General features: G+C 47.9%; 1 protein-coding gene across 3 annotated transcripts in view; it reads left to right on the forward strand.

The window, feature by feature from the left end:
* GABRA6 (gamma-aminobutyric acid type A receptor subunit alpha6) overlaps positions 1-21,812 on the forward strand; it is a 102,606-nt gene that overhangs the window by 31,399 nt on the left and 49,395 nt on the right. For all 3 annotated transcript variants that reach the window (XR_005747971.1, XM_040344728.1, XM_040344727.1), the window contains exons 5-6: positions 9,336-9,418; positions 11,162-11,305. Coding sequence is in view for 2 of the 3 variants with exons in the window: in XM_040344728.1 (XP_040200662.1) it covers positions 9,336-9,418; positions 11,162-11,305 (227 nt within the window). In the remaining variant the exon portion in view is untranslated. The remainder of the gene's footprint in view (positions 1-9,335; positions 9,419-11,161; positions 11,306-21,812) is intronic.

The following is a 21,812-nucleotide window of genomic DNA, read 5'->3' on the forward strand; positions in this document are numbered from 1 at the left end:
ACTCGGTTGTTGCGAACCTACCATAACTCCAAGACCGCGGGGCATCCTGGTAAGAATCAGCTGTCCTGGGCTGTTTCACGTCTGTTCTGGTGGCCTTCCCTACGTTCTGACATCGCCGCATATGTAGCGGCATGCTCCGTTTGTGCCCAAAGTAAGTCCCCTCGGCACCTTCCGTTGGGCCTGCTGCAACCCATAGCCACCGGGGAGCGCCCATGGTCACACCTGGGGATGGATTTCATTGTGGACCTCCCTGCATCCCGAGGCCATACGGTCATTCTGATGATTGTGGATCGGTTTTCCAAAATGTGCCACTGTGTTCCTCTCAAGAAGTTACCCTCTGCACAAGAGTTGGCCACGATTTTTGCCTGGGAGGTCTTCCGATTGCACGGTTTGCCCAAGGAGATAGTGTCGGATCGGGGGAGTCAGTTTGTGTCCAGGTTCTGGCGCGCCTTTTGCTCCCAGTTGGGGATTCATCTCTCCTTCTCCTCGGCCTACCACCCTCAGTCCAATGGGGCCGCAGAACGATCCAATCAGGCATTGGAGCAATTCCTTCGTTGCTATGTCTCCGATCACCAGGACAATTGGGTTGACCTCCTGCCTTGGGCTGAGTTTGCCAGGAACACGGCGGTGAACTCTTCCTCTGGGACGTCTCCCTTCTTGGCCAATTATGGGTTCCAACCTGCCGTGTTACCGGAGGCATTCTCTCCCCAGGATATTCCGGCTGTGGAGGATCACCTTTCCGTCCTACGCGCCTCTTGGGTACAGATCCAGAAGTCCCTTGAGGTCTCTGCGCAGCGCCAGAAACTCCAGGCTGATCGCAGACGAGCGCCTGCTCCTTCCTACCAGGTCGGAGACAGTGTATGGTTGTCCACTCGCAACCTCAACCTTCGAGTGCCCACTCCCAAGCTGGCTCCTCGCTTTGTTGGTCCCTTCCGAGTGCTTCGCAGGGTAAACCTGGTAGCCTATGCCCTTGCGCTTCCTCCTGGCATGCGGATCTCCAACGTGTTTCATGTCTCCCTGTTGAAGCCACTGGTGTGCAATCGCTTCACTTCCTCGGTTCCTCTGCCTCGTCCGGTCCAAGTGGGCAATCATGAGGAGTATGAGGTGAGCAATATCCTGGACTCACGCCTGGTACGCGGTCGGGTGCAGTTTTTGGTCCACTGGCGTGGTTATGGTCCAGAGGAGCGTTCCTGGGTTCCCTCCGCTGATGTCCATGCTCCTGCTTTGCTCCGAGCCTTCCACGCACGCTTCCCTCAGAAACCGTTTTTTGCACCGCGGAGGAGGGGCCCTTGAGGGGGAGGTACTGTCATGGTCTTACCTCTCTCCTGTCTCCTTCGTTTGACATGTGCTGGCGGCCATCTTGGTTTCTGGGTCTCTTGTAGCCTCCCACCCTGCGGCTCCTCCTTCCCACTGGGAGGAGCTGGATGCCTGGCTCATATATATATATAGGAGGTCTGTGGCTCTGTTCCTTGCTTGGTCCTCCTGTGTTCACATGCTTCTAAGACTGCTGCTGCTTCTGGTTTCGATCCTGGATTCGTCTGACTACCCTTCTGGTTCCTGACCTCTGGCTTCGCAAGACTCTGCTTCGGGTTCACCATCCGTTTGGACTTTTGCTTTAATGCTTGATATTCAATAAAGCCTTCTTATTTTCACTTATCTCTTGTTGTACGTCTGGTTCATGGTTCCGTAACAGCTACGTGGTGTGTGTACTGCCTTTGTCCTCTGTAGTTTGCACCTAAAGCTACTTGGTGTGTACTGGCCGTGTCCTCTGTAGTTTGCACCTAAAGCTACTTTGTGTATACTGCCCTTTCCTCTGTAGTTTGCACCTAAAGCCACTTGGTGTGTATTGCCAGTGTCCTCTGCAGTTTACACCTAAAGCTACGAGGTGTGTGTACTGCCTTTGTCTTCTGCAGGCCATTAGTATGTCTGGAAGGACAACAAGGAGAGGCAGAGAGTCACGAGGGCAAGCAGGCTCTGCGTCTAGAGGCAACAGTGCTGGTCGGGGACACGGTGCATCCTCATCAGCACGTGGTTGTTGGACACGCTTGTCCTTGTTTTGGGCAGCTGGCCACGTTGAGCCGCAACATGCCAAAGACTTGGTAGAGTGGATGACCAAGCTGTCCTCATCCTCCTCATCCTCTCTCACCCAGGCTCAGGTTACTTTGTCTGGCAAAGCAGCTGCCAAGGTGTCCTCTTCCCTCTGCTCAATGGCATCAGTCACTCCTTCCCTAGCCCCACCATGTACTCCTGAGGAGTCCCCCGAACTGTTTGACCACAGTATTGGGTACATGCTGCATGAGGATGCACAGCGTTTTTAAGGCTCAGATTATGGTACACAGCTAGAGGAAGGCATTTACGCGAGCCCAGAGAGAGGGGGTGCCCAAGAAGGACAGCAATCTGGCAGTCATGTTCCCCCAGCTGCAGCATACTGCCAGGTTTTCTACAGTGATGAGGAGGGAGGGGATGATGAGGTCACTGACTCTACATGGGTGCCTGATAGGAGAGAGGAGGAGGAGGAGGAAGAGGCACAGGCACATCTCCAACGAGGCAGGATGCCCTCCATGGGACAGCTTAAGGGCAGAACACCGACTGCATCACAACGCAGAGCTACGCATGTGCAGGGCGCTGCTGTGTCTCAGAATTATTCCAAAATTTCTTTGGTGTGGGCCTTTTTTGAGACAAGTGCATCAGATCGCACCGCTGCTATTTGCAACATATGTCTCAAGCGTATCTCGTGTGGCCAAAACATCACCCGCTTGGGCACCAAATGCTTGACCAGACATATGTCAACCTGCCATGCAGTTCATTGGCAAGCATACCTCAAAGACCCACACCAAAGAACAAAGCGGACCTCCCCTTTCCCCTCATCAGTTGGGATCTCCAACCCCACTATACCCTCAGTCCTCTCTGAAGCCTGCACTGATAGGATTGAAGGTGTAGAATTAGGTGTGGCACAGCCTAGAACATGCGGGCAATCTACTATCGGTACACCGATGGCAGATTGTTCCAGGCAAATTTTCCTGCCCCAGCTGCTGCAGCGCCAAAATAAGTTCTCTCCCAGCCATCCACATGCCCAGCGGTTGAATGCTAGCTTAGCTAAATTGCTAGCACGTCAACTACTGCCTTTTCAGTTTGTAGATTCTGCCTCCTTCCGTGAGTTTGTGGAATGTGCGGTTCCTCAGTGGCAAGTTCCCAAACGCCACTTTTTCTCACGGAAGGCGATTCCGGCTCTCTACCTCCATGTGGAAGGCAATGTCCATGCCTCGCTGGGCAGGGCGGTCAGTGGTAAGGTGCATATTACCGTTGACTCATGGTCCAGCAGGCATGGACAGAGACGTTACCTATCTTTCACAGCGCATTGGGTGACTGCTGGCAGCTTGGAAGGATGTAGGACAAGGTACAGTAGTGTTGGAGGTTGTTCTGCCACCACACCTCCAAAATGCTACTACTGGTTGTGAGACACCTCTCTCCTCCACCCCCTCCTCGTCTTCATCTGTGGCCTCTTCCTGTGCTGATGTGTTCTCGGAATCAGCGGTGCTCCGTAGGCGTTCAAGGGGCTATGCAGGTACGCAGGCAAAGAGATGCCATACGGTGCTTGAGCTGGTGTGCTTGGGGACAGGAGCCACACTGGGTCAGAGGTTCTGTCAAGCTCTGCAGGGGCAGGCTCAGAGGTGGTTGACGCCACGCCAGCTTAAGCCAGGAATGGTGGTTTGCAACAATGGCACCAACCTTCTCTCCGCCCTGCGACAGGGACAACTGATCCATGTGCCCTGTTTTGCTCATGTATTTAATTTGGTGGTGCAGCGGTTCTTGGGCAGGTACCCGGGCTTACAGGATGTCCTGAATCTGGCCAGGAAAGTCTGTGTGCATTTCCGACGGTCATATATTGCCAGTGCTCGGCTGGCAGACCTCCAAGTGGAATACAACCTGCACAAGAACCGCCTAATCTGTGACATGCCTACCAGGTGGAACTCTACATTGGCATGCTGTAGCGGCTGCACACGTAGAAGAGGGCCATCAATGAGTATCTGTGCCAATATGGCAGCAGAACTGGGTCAGCTTGGTTTTTCCCCCACGCCATGATCAGGGATGCATTCACTGTCCTGTCACCATTTGAGGAGGCCACAAGGATAGTGAGCAGTGACAGTGCATGCATCAGTGAGACTGTCCCTCTTATTCACATGTTGGAGCACACGCTGTGTGGAATAATGGACAGGGCCCTTGAGGCAGAACAGAGGGAGGAAGAGGAGGACTTCCTTACCTCTCAAGGCCCCCTTTATCCAGACAGTGTTCCTGCTTGCCTGCCTATCACACAGGAAGAGGACGAGGAGGAGGATTGTGTCAGCATAGAGGTGGAGCCTAGCACTCAGAATCAGCTGCAGTCTTCAAGGGATCAATTACAGTCCCAAGGAACCCATGGACTTGTACATGGCTGGGATGAGGTGGCTGCGGATCCTGTCGTCCTCAGTGACCCAGAGGACTCCTCACCGAATGCCTCAGCAAACATACATTGTATGGCCTCCCTGATCCTGCAAAGCCTGCAGAAGGATCCTCGTGTTCGTGCTATCAAGGAGAGGGATCATTACTGGCTGGCAAATCTCCTTGATCCACGTTACAAGAATACGGTTGCGGACCTTGAGCTACTGGCTTGTCCTGCATCCAGCGTTCTTTCAGAACGCACATTCAGTGCTGCTGGAGGCTTTGTAACTGATCACAGGGTGCGCCTCTCCACCGACTCGGTCGATCGACTGACCTTCATAAAAATGAATCAGGCTTGGATCACCACCAGCTACCAAGCACCTGATGCTGATGTAACTGAATAATTTTGTTTGAAATGTCAGATCCTTTCAAGACTGCCTATGCTGATGCTGAGTGACTATACTGTTATGCTTGCTGAGTCACTATCCTTTTCCTTCTCAATGATAATGCTGATAGCTTATAAGAACATTTTTAGTTCTGGGCACCAGCACCAGTGGCTAAGGCTCAATTTTTCTGCCCCTGTTTAACAGGGGCATGTAATTACAATTTTTGATGCAATTCTTTGCAGCGGGCTCATTCCTGCGCTCCAACTAGAGTATCTGTGAGGGGTTGCAGTGTTGTGGAACCAGCACCAGTGCCTAAGGCCCAATTTTTCTGCCCCTTTTTAACAGGGGCGTGTAATTACAATTTTTGATGCAATACTTTGCAGCGGGCTCATTCCTGCGCTCCAACTAGAGTATCTGTGAGGGGTTGCAGTGTTGTGGCACCAGTGCCTAAGGCCCAATTTTTCTGCCCTGTTTAACAGGGGCGTGTAATTACAATTTTTGATGCAATACTTTGCAGCGGGCTCATTCCTGCGCTCCAACTAGAGTATCTGTGAGGGGTTGCAGTGTTGTGGCACCAGCACCACCACCAACACAGGCCCAATTTTTTAGCCCCTGTTTAACAGGGGCATGTAATTACAATTCTTGATCTAATATTTCACAGCAGAGCCCATTCCTGTGCCCACCAAGAGTAACTGTGAGGGCTTACAGAGTTGTGGCACCAGTGCCAGTACCAAATGCCCAATTTTTCTACCACTGTTCAACAATGGCATGTAATTACAATTCTTGATATAATAGTTCACACAGCAGGGCATTCCAGCACCCACCAAGACTAACTGTGAGGGCTTACAGTGTTGTGGCAACACCAACACTTAGGGTCCAAATTTCTGCAGAGTATATACGGCAGGCCCCTACTTTCAAACATCCAACTTACAAACGACTCCTACTTGCAAACGGAAGGAGACAATAGGAAGTTAGAGGAAATCTACCCCTAGGAAGGGAAATTCTCTTCTGTAAGAGGTGTCTCCTGTCCACTGATGCTTTATCACCAATCCTTGTTTCACAAAAAAAAAATAATTTTCAAAACATCATTTGTCATTGGGACAGAAAGTAAATTGCAATCTTTTGAACAGATACACACAGACAGCAAAACAAATGTTTACAGGGGTGATAACCCTTCTCTATGTTTTCAGGAAAGCTTAAAAATAGATTTTATGGCTGGAGCTACACTTTAAAAAAGTACCAGTTCAAAATTACAAACATATTCTACTTAACAACAAACCTACATTGCCTGTCTTGTTTGCACCGCCTGTATAATGCTGTTCAAAATATATAGGGCCAAAGGGGCGCATCAGCACTTTGGAGTATGACTGGGCCCCCATGCAAAGGGAGTCGCATGCCCAACAATTAATGGTGGCTAAACATGCAGCAAAACTCGATGAACTCGAAAATAGAATGTGCCGAAACAATGTTAGAGCTATCGGTATTCCAAAGAGGATGGAAGGGAAGAACCCAGTTGCTTTCATAGAGCAATGGCTGATAGAGAAATTTGGAAAAGAGTAGTTTTTATGTTTGCAGTGGAGTGTGCGCATTGTGTCCCTCTTAGGCCTCTGCCCCTGGTTAATTCCCCCAGAGCCTTCCTGTTTAAATGGCTGAACTATAAAGATAGAGATGTCATCTTGTCTAAAGCACGTTCTTTGGGGGACACTCTGGTAATGGATAATTCTAAAATATCCGTGTTCCCGGATTTTTTGGCAGAGGTGCAAAAACAATGTGCACAGTTTAATGATGTTAAAAAGAGGCTGCGCTAAAGATCAGGAAGGATCTGCAGTTCCAAACCTCAAATTTAATTTCCTTGCCTCTTAGTTACAGCACCTAGGTGGGTTGGGGCACTTAAGCAAATCTGACTCTATTAAAAACCAGTTGCGGACAGGGACACGGAACACCTCAGTGCTGGCGAGTTTGGAGGCAGCGTTTCCTCACCTGCGATGGGCGGCGCCTACTGTAGTCCTCCGTAAAAAAACTATGGTCCACGGTGAGGTCTAGCTTGCGTATTTCAGGATTTATTGCAGCTACACCACTCTGGGATAACCACAAATTTGTGGAAGTGTCCAAATTAGACGGCTTCCAGTCCTGGAGACTGGCCGGTATCTGCAATATTGCCCAATTGTATAATCAAAATGTACTAAAGTGCAGAGGAATTTAACCTCCCCAGACACCAATTCTATAGATACATTCAGGTCCGGCATGCCCTGCAGGCCCAGGGTCAGATTTCTGTTTTCCTACTCTCTAGTCATCCCTTAATAAAATGCATATTTTTTGGTTGGGAGAAAAAGGCCCTAATATCCCATATCTATTCCAGCCTTTTGTCAACCGTACAGGACTCAGCGACTTTACCAAGTAGAAGAGGTTGGACGGAAGACCTATGGGTCATCAATGGCGAAACATGGGACACATGCTTACAAGCAGGTCCTCTCACTTTGGTTTCACAATCACACAGATTGTCTCACCTGTTTCTGTTACATAGGGCCTACCGCACGCCTATACAATTGTTTCATTGGGGAAAAAGAGATTATTTGCTATGCACTAAACATTGCGGCGATGAAGGGTCGCTCATTCACCTGATGTGGCGATGTCCTAAGTTGCACCGGTACTGGGGTAGTATTACTGAGGTTATTTCCTCGGTTTACCAAGATAGGGTCCCTTTGGACCCCCTAATATGCATATTGGGTGCAGTTGATGAAGAACTATACCCTCACCCAACTAATATTGCAGTGATCAGACTCTTGTATTTAGCACAAAAGTTGGTGGCTAGATTTTGGTTATCCCCGCATGTCCCAACCAAGAAACAATGGGTTAAACAGGTTAACCTCATCCTTATATGGGAGCACCTTACATATCAGCATAGAAATGCTGCCTGGAAATTTTATGACATATGGCATCCCTGATTTTGACTCGGTTGCTGCAGGTATAAAGGGCATTTTTATTCAGGGAGGAGATCTGTCTCTGTTTGAAGTACACATCACATAGATGTTGCAATCTAGGCACACGTCTTCGATTTACGGTGGGAAGTGGTTCAGAAAACGTGGACAGACTGTGGGGCATAGTGTTTAAGTTGTGGCCCATTGGCCTCATGTTTGGTTGTGTTGGGGGGTGAAGTCGCAATTGCCCGCCCAGCGCTGCCTACCTTATCTTATCTGCTTTATTGATGTGTTACATGCTGTTTTCTTAAAGGATCACTAAAGGAAAACATTTTTTTTGCTGAAATGACTGTTTACAGGGTATAGAGACATAAAAGTTAACTGATTCCTTTAAAAATGATTAAAAATAGATAAAAATCAACCATATAATGTGCCTACAGTTTCACTTTCATTTTTAAACTGGTTTCATGTTTATGTGAAGTAAAGAGACACACAGAATAAAAACAAACAAATCCAGGGCAGTGTTTTGTTTTTAAAATGAATCTGATTGGTTCTGTTAAGTTTTAGACACACAGTAATGACAGCTTAGACCACCATGAAAAGCTCCCAGTATGATAGTTATGCCGCGTACACACCATCACTTTATGTGATGAAAAAAAACGACACTTTCTGTGAAGTAAAAAATGACGTTTTTGAAACTTCAATTTTCAAAGACGAAGTTGCCTACACACCATCGTTTTCTCACAATGATCTTGCAAAGTGAGGTTACGTTCCACCACGTTTTACCATTGAAGCTTGCTTCATAAGTAGCTTCTGGGCATGCGTGGATGAAAAAACGTCTTAGAAAACGACGTTTTTTGCTACACACGGTCAATTTCTGTGAAGTAAAAAGTGCACTTTTGAAAAACGACACATAAAATTGAAGCATGCTTCAATTTTTTTTGGTCGTTTTTTACAAGACATAAAACGATGTTTTCCCCCACACACAGTCAATTAAAGTGACGTTTTTAAAAACGTCATTTTTTTTTCATCACATAAAGTGATGGTGTGTACGCGGCATTATAAGGAGCCAGACAACCAGGAAGTGTGGAGATCAGAGCAGTTTTACAGCAACATCAAAGCAAAAACTAGCAATGAGGACATGAAATCAGTACTGCAGTAAGGTAAAGGAAGCTATTTAGCTAAAAAAAAATATTTCCTTTAGTGACCCTTTAACTATGGTTTGTAACCTGTGTTTTATTTTGCTGGCACAATAAAACATTTTTTCTGATTTTAAAAAAAAGAAAAGACTTCTTTTTTTTATAAGATAGTGAAATTCTGCCTGAGAAGGTGAACTTAGCCTTTAATTAAATTTATTTTCTCCATATGTCAACACTGAACTGGCCTTAGGAAAGCACATTTTGAAACTATTATGTAAGATGGCACACTGTAATTAACACATTTCTGACTGCAATAGGAATGCAAATCTGTCAATCTGAGTCTTAAAAATGTTTGGTTGCACATATATTTGCTTTGGCAAAAAAAAAAACTTGTATAATTTAATATTTGCAGAGCACAAAACAATGTAAAACAAAGTATACTGTGTTAAAATGCCATAGTATCTTTATTTCAGATTGACAATTAAAGCAGAATGTCCTATGAGGTTAATGAATTTTCCTATGGATGGACATGCATGCCCTCTGAAGTTTGGCAGCTGTATGTAGAATTAATTTATTATATTTTTTTTTTATGGAGACCTATTACAATGTGCTATTTATACACCATTATTTGTTATCACACATTTGTTGTTATAATGGATTACACTGGAACAGTTTTGTGTTAGCAGTGATGTTGCTGTTCAGAAATGTTGTACATGCAGCTGTAGGCATCTTTTTAGGGAATGTTTAGAACACATTGATTTCCTTACTGTCTTACAAGTTATTGAACTAGGCCTTTCCTATGTATAAGCAGATGTCTTGTAAGAAGGTTACGTTCACTTTGCCTGCCTTTTCTGTCATAGTACAAATGCTGCAGTGATAGAAGCACAAAAGCATGCTCCATTCCGGGGATGTATGTCCCTTAAAGGCGCTATCCACTTTGCATGTGAATGCATATAATTTTTTTTACACAAATGTTTCTTCAACTGTTCTTATGGAGGAATGAGAAAGAGTGAGGCCCCATACACACGAGAGGATTTATCCGCAGATACGGTCCAGCGGACCGTATCCGCGGATAAATCCTCTCGAGGATTTCAGAAGATTTCAATGCGATGGCGTGTACACACCATCGCATTGAAATCCGCGCTGAAATCCTCTGCCGATGACGTGTCGCGCCGTCGCCGCTATTATGACGCGGCGACGGGCTCGACGCTGTCATATAAGGAATTCCACGCATGCGTCAAATCATTACGACGCGTGCGGGGAATCCCTTTGGGCGGATGGATCCGGTAAGTCTGTACAGACGAGCGGATCCATCCGTTGGAATGGATTCCAGCAGATGGATTTGTTGAGCATGTCAGCAAATATCCATCTGCTGGAAATCCATTCCAGGGGAGATTTATCTGCGGATAAATATCCGACGGAGTGTACACACCATAGGATCTATCCGCAGAAACCCATTTGATGGGATTTATCTGCGGATAGATTCTATGGTGTGTATGGGGCCTTGAGAGCTACAGATAGGCATCCTATCTAACTCTCACTAAACTTTTAATATTACTTTTTCTTTTACTCAGTCATTTATCCCTGAGTTACTCCATTATCTCAAGCCTAGAACATAACATTATCCTAAAATCTTACATTGAAAATGGAATAACAAAAACCCAATATTGTTTGCTATTATTGTCTATCAAAGCCAAGAAAAAAAATATATTCCATCTTACCAGTACTTATATGTGGTAGCTGATTTTTTTTTTTTTTTCCCTTTCAGGCTTTATTTCCTTTATTTATTCTTTTATACATTCTTCCTGTACTAGGGTGATAATGCACATGTATGGTACTGTATCTATGGAGGAGTAGCGTTCCTATCCTAAGAGAGAACACAAAGTCCTCTCCTCCACATTCCCTCTCCATAACATAGGATTTGTGTTCATCCACAGAAATATCTGGAATCAATGTAACAGATTAAAATGTGGCACATACAAAAAGCACAGGATGTTATCAGCTGACAAGATTTCTGACATTTCTATAACACTACATTGAGAATGCAGGTTATTGCCTTATGATCCAGCAAGGCAAGCTCATTGTAAAAATATTGAAACTGTAACTGAATTACATTTTTCTATTATTCAGTTGTAGTGCCTTTCTTAGCACCCCCTCCCCCCATACACACACTCTACCTTCCCTCTCCCCTGTCAGGAATTGGAATATGAGGAAGAAATATGGTTTAGCATTGCTACTCATTTGCCAGGGTCATGTTTTATGTTTAATATTTTTCTCTGTTCTGAACTTAATTAAACAGATGCATATCCAAAAAGTGAAATTGTTTATACGTGGAAGAAAGGACCTTTATACTCGGTTGAGGTACCAGAAGAATCTTCAAGTCTTCTTCAATATGATCTTGTTGGGCAAACAGTTTCAAGTGAAACAATGAAATCTAATACAGGTATTCTACTATATTTGTCTTTAGTCATGTGGCCATTTTATTTAAAAAATATTTTTAAAGCCTATCATATACATAGTTACATAGTTATATAGTGGGTGAGGTTGAAAAAAGACAGTTCTTCAAGTCCAACCTGTGTGTAATTATTTGTCAGTATTACGCTGTAAATCCCTGGATGTTGCGGTCATTCAGGTTCTTATCTAATAGTTTCTTGAAACCATCGATGACCACTGCCTGTGGAAGGGAATTACACATTCTTGCCGCTCTTACAGTAAAAAGCCCTCTACAAATTTTAAGGTTAAACCTCTATTATTCCAATTTTAATGAGTGGCCACGTGTCTTGTTAAACTGCCTTCCGCGAAAAAGTTTTATCCCTATTGTGGGGTCACCAGTATGGTATTTGTAAATTTTATTTAGGGCATCTTTGCTTTTTTTCTACAAATTATTTAATTCACTGTGATATAAATGGGCTAATTTACTAAAGGCATATAGACTGCAATTTTCAAAGTGCAGTTGCACTCTGCAAGAACAGTTGCTCCAATGCTTAATAGATGAGCAGAAGCTCTGCTGATTTCTATTATCCAATCATGTGAAAGCAAAAATGCTGTCTTTGCGATTGGGTATTTGCAAAGTGAAGCTTCACTTAATGTGGTTGTAAATTGAGACTTTTTTTTTTATCTTAGTGCATTCTATGCATTAAGATAAAAAAAAAAAAACCTCTGTGTACAGCAGCCCCCCCCCCCCCCCCAGAACCACCTAATACTTACTTAAGCCCCACCTCTCTCGGCTCGGGTGCCACCATAACAAGCTGCTTGCTGTGGGGGTACTCGACAGGATGGAGGGGCCAGGAGAGCTGAAGAGAGATCCAAGAAGGGGAGGATCTGGGTTGCCCTATGCAAAACCACTGCACAGGGCAGGTAAGTATAATATGTTTGGTATTTTAAGAGGAAAAACAAGACTTTACAATCACTTTAATTTACTCAGCTCTGTCTTAAAGGGCGTTTCCACCCACATTTTTTTAAGTCAGCAGCTACAAACACTGTAGCTGCTTACTTTTAATAAAGACACTTACCAGTCCTACTCACTCGGGATGTCAGCCCCCCGAGGCCGATCCCTCGATCCTAGCAGCTCCCGGTCCCGCCATCCTCAGTAAGGGAAACAGGCAGTGAAGCCATGCCCGTTTCCTACTACGCATGGGCCAGCTGCTCTCTGGGATACACACAGTTCCCAGAAGGCAGCGAGCCCCATTCACCAGAAGACACCACGACTAGGACGGAGAAAGAAGACCCACCACAGACAAAGAGGCAGATTACGCTATTTTTAGTAAGTATAATTTTTATTTTTTCAAATTTTTTTTTAGGATTTTTGGTAAAAAAAAAATTGAGGGTGGAACTCCACTTTAGTAAATCAACCTCAAAATGTTCATTCTTACTGGACACCACATTTTATCTTGTCTATCATTACACAATAAATAAATCATATTAGAATGTTACAATAATATTGATGTCACTTGATATTTTCAGTGTGCATAACATAAGAATGTCATAAGAATAAAATACACATTATTTTTAGAACTTTGCTTTTGACTTTTCAAGCAATAAATGACATAAATGGCATAAGTCCACAATTCCCCAGTCGGTGTACCAGCACACATATTGATAATGTGTTTCTTTGGAGAAGTTCTTCCCTATGCCACACGTTCACATGTCTCCCATGTCTTTTTCATGTCTTACACATGAGAAAACATCAGCATTCTTATTGAGCTTGAGCTGTGGTGAGCTTGGTTAGACTGCACAAAGCTGGCAGAACACATTTTCACTGAGCTGAATGACATAAAATAGCTAGATTCAGTGAATGGTATCATTTTAAAAATAAAACGTATGGAGACAAAAATATGATTATATAGGATACAATGGGACACAACTGTGGTGTGACGTTGAAGAAGAGTATGTCATACAGTGGCGGCTGGTGCTCAAAATTTTTGGGGGAGCGCAAACGAAGAAAAAAAAATCGCAGCCTCACTGTGCCCATCAAATGCAGCCTCTGTTCCATCAATTCGCACCACTGTGCCATGCCATCAAACGCAGCCACTGTGCCATACCATCAAACGCAGTCACTGTGCAATGCCATCAAACGCAGTCACTGTGCCATCAATTGTCACCACTGTACCATGCCATCAAACGCAGCCACTGTGCCATCAATTGTCACCACTGTACCATGCCATCAAATGCAACCACTGTGCCATGCCATCAATTGTCACCACTGTGCCATGCCATCAAATGCAGCCACTGTGCCATGCCATCAAATGCAGCCACTGTGCCATGTCATCAAAAGTGGTCACTGTGCCATCAATTGTCACCACTGTGCCATGCCATCAAATGCAGCCACTGTGCCATGCCATCAAATGCAGCCACTGTACCATGCCATCAAATGCAGCCACTGTGCTATGCCATCAAATGCAGCCACTGTGCCATGCCATCAATTGTGGTCACTGTGCCATCAATTGTCACCACTGTGCCATGCCATCAATTGTGGTCACTGTGCCATCAATTGTCACCACTGTGCCATGCCATCAAATGCAGCCACTGTACCATGCTATCAAATGCAGTCACTGTGCCATGCCATCAAATGCAGCCACTGTACCATGCCATCAAATGCAGCCACTGTACCATGCCATCAAATACAGCCACTGTACCATGCCATCAAATGCAGCCACTGTACCATGCCATCAAACGCAGCCACTGTGCCATGCCATCAAACACAGCCACTGTGCCATGCCATCAAACACAGCCACTGTGCCATGCCATCAAACACAGCCACTGTGCCAATTGTCACCACTGTGCCCTTTAATTGTCGCTGTGCCAATTGTCCCCACTGTGTCACTGTCCAGTCATCCATCCACCTCGGAGCTTTATATTATAACCTGCTTGGACTTGTAGTTCTCCATCGTCTCCTGGGGCTCAGGTGCATGCAATCCACCATCTTTGTCCAGTTTTTCTCACTGCTGGGACTTGTAGTCCCATAGATGGTGGATTGCATGCACCTGAGCCCAGGAGAAGATTGGGAACTACAAGTCCCAGCAGGTTATAATATAAGACACCCATCCACCTAGGAGCCTTATATTATAACCTGCTGGGACTTGTAGTTCCCCATCTTCTCCTGGGCTCAGGCTGCTGACGGCTGGCATTTCACCCATAATATGCATTGCATTGAACATTAAAAATCATTATCAGTGACGGCCGCCCGGAAACTTTCAATAAGCGGGGGGGGGGGTCCTGACGGCCGCCTATTCGGCCAGATGGTACATTAAAAAAGTTTTAAGTGGGGGGGGTTAGTGCACATGGGGGACTGGGGGTGAAGGCATGGCTTCAGTTAGTTCCCTACCGCTTTGCAGCAGATCCTCTCAGGCCATGCGTGTTCTATTGAGCTGCAGCGCTGAGGTCACTTCCTGTGCTTGGAGACTGTGAAAGAAAGCACCGCCCACTGGGGCGGTGAAATAGTTCTATGCACTGTGTGCACTCACTGCACCCGCCCGGCCATAATACAGGCCATCGCGCCGGAAATAGTGGCGCGTCGGTTTGCGCCACAAAGGCATATTTTAGCTGCCAATGTAGCGCTGCGTCTGCAATCTTGTGATTGCACAGACGTGGCACTACCCATACCGCACTATGCGCGGCGCCCGACGCCGGGACACAGTGCACATAAGGATTTTTTTTTTCGTTTTTTAAAGGGACATTTTTTTTTTTTTTACTGGCTGGGGGAGGGGGGGGGGGCGGCACCAGGGCGCCCCCTATGGACGGGCCGCCACTGAGTCATAGCTATCAGCATTGGGCAAAGTATAGAGTACAGTGTGAAGCTAAGTTCCTGAAAACTCTGGACTAGGGTTTTGGTGTAGCACAGGGGGCTTGTCTGCTGAGGTCACAGTGGAAGCACTCCCAGAACACCCCCCTCCCCCTGCTGTTGCCTTTTGATACTATTACAAAAAAAAAAAAATTACACATTTGACTCTTTGTGTTACCATGTCATAGCTTTTCCCAAGCTGCTATGTACTATTGTTAAAGTGAAATGCATTAGATATACTTGTCCCTATGTGAATTCATGGTCTGATTCATATGTTGGAAGTTTAACCACTTGAAGGCCAGGCCTTTTCTGACCCTTTTTGTTTACAAGTTTAAATCAGTATTTTTTTTGCTAGAAAATTACTTACAACCCCAATAGAGCATGGGGCATGGATGTCATTCACATAGTCCTAGGTTTGAGACCTTTGAGCACCCAGTTTCCATAAGTGTTATCCTTTCCAATGCATGAATTATACCTATAGGTGAGGTAAGCCTACAATAAGGCTTAGGTACTTTAAATTAGACATGGACATTCGTTTTCATCCAAATTTTGGGGATTTTCATGTCCGTTTAATGAACAGGCAGAATCAGAAATCCAAAATAAGAAAATGCTTTATTTTCGTATCCATTATATTTTCATATTGTTGTGACAACAGTTCGATATAGATAGATAGAAGGTTTGACATGTCGGTGACCACGGCAATCTGTGTCTATTGAACCTGTGGTTGGCTGTGCCTAACCTAACTATATTAGTCCGGGGGGCGTGGCCTGGACGGGCATGTGAACAGTCGCAGTTCACGGAGCTCCCGCTACTGATCCTGCTACGATCCTGTTACCGGCAACATCCGACGCCAACGAGCGGACCAAAAGAGGCAGCGCACTTCACGGACCTCAGCGGGGGGTGTCTGATCGAGCGGCGGGGATCCGAATGACCCGCAAACCCGAGAAAGGAGCCGCGGTCGGCTCGGCCATGGAGATCCAAGATGGCGCCGGGGCCTCTCAGCAGCAGCGTGCAGTGCGCGGGCCTGAAAGACAGGCAGAGGCTGGAGGTAAGGCGCCCAAAGCGGCCAAACACCAGGGGAAAGAACCCCCCAAGGACATGCTATATTACACCCAAAGGCTGCAGGGCTCTACCAGCTCCCCGGCGCATACACAGCCGACGTGGGCGCAGAGAGTGCAGGGCCTCAATGGAGACTCTGCTATGGATGACACGCTGCCACTTGAGAGCTCCACGGACACTATGCAGGACATATTTGGGGAATTACAGGATGATGCCCCACAACCCACACTTAGTGAGATCCTCCGGGCGGTGCAGAAGTGCACAACTTCAGTTACAGCCTCTGTGGACGGCCTGAAGGCACAGTTTGGGGAGCTTACTGAGACAGTATCTCTCATGCGCCATGACCTCCAGAAAATTAGGGAGAGAACCACGGCTGTGGAGGGACGCATCAGCGAGGTAGAGGACGCGCTCCCACCCCTCACCAGGGATGCTAGGACAGCACTGCAGCAGTCCGCACAGGCCGCCGCAAAAACAGATGACATTGAGAACCGCCTGAGGAGGAACAATGTCCGCATAGTGGGTCTCCCCGAGAAGGTGGAAGGTAGGGACCCCACTACGTTCATTGAGACGTGGCTCCAGGAGACTTTTGGCAAGGAGGCATTTTCCACGCTGTACGCGGTAGAGAGGGCGCACCGAACGCCTCCCAGACCCCTTCCCCCTGGCAGCCCCCCCAGATCCGTCCTAGCCAGGCTCCTAAATTATAGGGACAAAGAAACCATCCTGCGGCTGGCCAGGGAAAGGGGATCGGTGCACTACAACGGTGCCAGAGTGTCGTTCTACCCCGACTTCTCAGCTGAGGTGCAACGCAAGAGGGCCAAGTTTGTGGATGTTAAAAAGTGCCTGCAAAGGATCCAAGTTAACTACGCCATGCTGTTCCCGGCCAAGCTGAGGATTACGGTGAGGGGTCAAGCCACGTTTTTCGAATCTGCCGCGGAGGCCGCACAGTGGCTAGACCACAACGAACAGGACTTGAGGAGACGCCACGAGGAAGACAGGGGGGACTGAGGCCCTAGGGACACCCCTACATAGCCGCTAAGTTCGCCGCAGACCAGTTTTGTTGTTACCTGCAAGCCGGAACTTTACCTGATTTCACTTTGATAGCGTTACCTAAGAGCTTCGGAAGCTGAATCGCACCCCCTCTGGACTCCATGCTACAGGGGGGGGCCTACACGTATGAGCTATTTGGTACCAGCGACGAACCCCGGCCGGGGGAGTCTTCCCTAGTTTTTTGGCGCCCTGTTGGCACACAGGGACTGCTGGATCCACGCAACAGGATATCGACCTCTGCCCCGGACGGGACCGAGAGGTGGACACGTATGTTTAACTGTTTTTTCTCCTTTTTATTATTGGTTATTTTTGATACTCTGCTCACAGACTTATGCCACATGATGCATGGTTACTTGATGGACCAGACCCGGCCCCGGCTGGGGCCTAGCCCTTCGGAAAGGGCCTCGAGGCCTTATACCCTGGACGATAACTATTTTCAGACTCAGCTATGGCCACCACCCCGATAGTGACTTGGAATGTGCGCGGGGTACATGATCCACTGAAACGGTCTATGATACGGGCGGGCCTGAAGAAATTTCTCCCTGCTATTGTGGGGTTGCAGGAAACTCACCTTACCAAGGACACGGTTGGGTGTCTGGGATTTTCCTGGGTGGGCAAGGCATACCACTCCACTCACACCTCATATTCAAGGGGGGTGAGTGTGCTGGTACACGGTTCCTTGGCCTACCAGGAAATAGACGCACAGGTTGACCCGCTCGGTAGATATGTCTTTCTATATTGCAAAGTATTTATGGTAACGATGGTTATTGCTTTTGTATATATTCCCCCCCCTTTCTCGAGAGAGGTGTTACAGCTTCTGCTGTCATACCTGGGTGATAAGTCGGATGTCCCCGTGATGATTATGGGGGACTTCAATGCATGTATTGACCCGAGGGAGGATAGGCACCCACCGGTTAGGATGCCCCAGGGGAGTAGGGGGACAGCCCTGAGCAGATTAATGGGAGAGGTAGGGTGGCTAGATATTTGGAGAGCTAGATACCCTGCGACCAAACAGTTCTCGTGCTTCTCCAAAACGCACGGCTCACTGTCCCGCATCGATCTATGTGTCGGGTCCCCGCAGGTACTTCATATGATCCCTAGGGTGGAATATTTTCCACGGGGGGTCTCTGATCACTCCCCACTTGTGGCCCACCTGGTCACGCGCCCGGTGTCCTCTCTGCCCAAGGCCCCGTGGAAACTAAACGCCTTCTGGCTAAAATTGTTCACCTCCCATGACCATATTACTCGCAGAATAGAACAATACTTCCGAGACAACTGGGAGGGGACGGAGAGGGCCCTGGGCTGGGATGCCTTTAAAGCATGCCTGCGGGGAACGTTCATTGAGGAGATTGCGTCCAAAAAACACAACTCCTCTGCTCTTATGGAGCAGGTGGAGGACCAGGTGAGACAGTTAGAACTGACCTATGTTGTTGACCCCTCGGAATCCGCGAGGGAGGGGTGGATGTCGGCCCAGGACGCCCTGGACCGGCTGAGATCCTCCACCGCGGAGAAAAAGCGATTCTTTACCCAGCAGGCCTACTATGAGGAAGGGGAAAAAACAGGCCGCTTGTTGGCCAGAATAGCGAGGTCACAACAGGCGTCCCCGGCCATAGGAGCAATTCGGGATACAAAGGGTAGGCTGGTGAATGAACCTGAATCAATCTTGACCGAGTTAGCGGCTTTCTACGCGACACTGTACAGTTCAAGGGATGACTTCACGGACGAGGAGTTGCAGCGCTACATGGATGCGATAGCTCTCCCGGCCCTGAAAGAGGGGGCAAGGGCCGAGCTAGAGAAGCCGTTGACTCTGGAGGAGCTGGGGGAGGCGGTGGCCTCGTTTCCCACGTGTAAGGCCCCGGGGGATGACGGCCTACCCATGGAGGTGTATACCCAGTATGGGGGGGTGGTGCTGCCTAGGTTGCTCGAGGTGTTTAACGCCTCGCTCGACTCGGGGGCCCTGCCTCCTTCCATGACAAGGGCGAATATTATCTTATTACTGAAGGCGGGCAAGGATCCTTTGGATCCCGGATCGTATAGACCCATTTCTTTGCTACAGAGCGACGTCAAAATACTTGCAAAAGTCCTGGCCATGCGCGTGAACAAAATTATTCTGTCCATCATACATCCAGACCAGGCAGGATTCATGCCATGCAAATCCACGGCGACGAATCTCCGGCGGCTGTACCTGAACATGCAGACCCCCTCGGAGGCCGTCGGCAGTAGGGCACTGCTGTCGCTAGATGCCAATAAGGCCTTCGACAGTGTCGGCTGGCGGTATCTATGGGCGGTACTGACCAAATTTGGCTTCGGCCCTAGGTTCCAGGGATGGGTCCGGCTTCTGTATGCTACACCTCAGGCGGCCATACGTATGGCGGATAGGGTGTCCCATGCCTTTGCTCTGGGCAGGGGGACTAGGCAGGGCTGTCCCCTGTCCCCCCTGCTCTTTGCTCTGGCCATCGAGCCCCTCGCGGTCCTGGTGAGGAGCTGCGAGGCGATTCGGGGGTTCAGATATGGAGACATGCATGAGAAAATCATGCTATACGCAGATGACATGCTCCTCTTTTTGGAGGATACGGAGGGATCTCTGCAACAGACCATGGCCATTGTTACTGACTTTGGCCGCTTTTCGGGGCTTACAATTAATTGGACCAAGTCAGCCCTGATGTTCCTGGATGGGGCACCCGCGCAGGGGGGTGGCCCCGCGTGCTCAGTACCGGTAGTGTCATCTTTTAAATATCTGGGGGTCTGGATATCCCCCACGATTACCGACTTCTGTAAATTAAATATATACCCCCTGTTATCCAAATTCAGAGACAAAATTCAAGTGTGGAACAAACTAAAAATGTCCCTGGCAGGCAAAACTAATCTCATCAAAATGATACTAATGCCCCAGTTGCTGTATTTCTTGCACAATGCTCCTATGGTGATCACCCTGAAAGTATTCAGAGTGGTCAACTCTCTCTTCAGGCAGCTGCTGTGGGACACCAAAACCCCTAGGATCAAACTTGAGCAGTTGCAGCGCCCGAAGGAGGGGGGTGGGCTGGCACTACCAAATCCCTGGATATATTATATGCGGGCCAACTCCAACATTTGATAGGAACCGCGGGGGTGCAACCCGATGCCTCGGCGGCTCTACTTATGCTGCGGGGATCGGGGGCAGCCTTGATACCAGAGGGGCTGGAGGCGTGTAAATTTCAAAAACCCAATAGGAGAATGCCCACATATGCGCTTGTCCAGAAGATATGGAACAAGGCTAGACAGCTCCAGGGAGTAACCGGGTTCACAGAGTTCAGTCCCATTTGGGGGAATGACGCCTATGGGGAGCTGGCCAAGCTCGAGCAGGGTCGCAGGTGGAGCTCCTGTGGGGTCACGCATCTCAAACATATCTTTAGAGGGGGGGCCCTACTTCCCTTCAGTGAACTACAAAGTAGATTTAACCTGTCGCACAATATGCACTTTTATTACATACAGCTACAGCATGCAGTGAGAGCGCAGGGGACAGCGGTTGAGTGGGTTCAGTCCCCCACTCCGGTTTTCCGAACGTTGTTTCAAGCGCAGGATACCAAAGGCATGATTTCGCAATGCTATAATATGCTCCTGTCGTCATTGTTAGAGGGGCATCCTATGAAGGTGGCAGAGCAATGGGAGACAGACTTGGGGCCGATTGAGGGGGAGGTATGGGAGGAGGCCCTGCTGGCGGTGAACGCGTGCTCGCTGAATGTGTCGCAAAGGGTGTCTCAGCTCTACATCCTACTCAGGGTGCATTACACTCCGGTCAAACTCTTTAGAATGGGCTGTGCCCCAGACCCACTGTGTGGTCGATGCAGGGCAACCCAGGGAGACTTGGTCCACTTGCTATGGCGGTGTCCAAAGCTCCACAGGTACTGGTCGGAGGTTCTGGCGACCCTGAACTCGGTATTTCAGACTAGTGTCCCATTGGACCCACTTTGCTGCCTCTTGGGCGTGTTGGAAGGGGCGATAGCAGAAGAAACCACTAGAGTGGCGTTTGCCAGGGCTCTATTCCAGGCGAGAAAGCTTATCCTTATACATTGGAAGTCAAGGGAGCCCCCGTCTGTTAAGGTCTGGGTACAACATGTGGGCAAGACTTTACTGATGGAGAAATACATCTACCAGCACAGGGGTAATGCAGGTACATTTTTCAGACTGTGGGACCCATGGCTCGCAACGCCGGGGCTGAGCCCCGTGGAACTAGTTCAAGAGCGGTTACTTGGGGGGATGTAGAGACGGGGACTGATTTGCGGAGCCCTGGGCCTGCGTACATGTGCGGACAAATGAAGGGGGGAGAATGGGGAGAGAGGGCGGGGGTGGAGTGGAAGGGTTGGTGCCCGGATGGGTCTGTTGTCAAAACGATCGTGCATAAGTGACCTTATAAAATGCATCTGATGGTTGAACTGTATTCTTGAAGATATACTCTTTTGCAATTTTAAATGTACAATGTCATCTGTACTATGTTTATCTGTTGTGTGAGCAATAAAAACCTTTTTGATCAAAAAAAAAAAAAAAACTATATTAGTCCAAAATTATTCGACATAGAGATAAAATA

The sequence above is a fragment of the Rana temporaria genome, chromosome 3 (genome assembly GCF_905171775.1).
Source record: "Rana temporaria chromosome 3, aRanTem1.1, whole genome shotgun sequence".
NCBI classification, from domain to species: domain Eukaryota; kingdom Metazoa; phylum Chordata; class Amphibia; order Anura; family Ranidae; genus Rana; species Rana temporaria.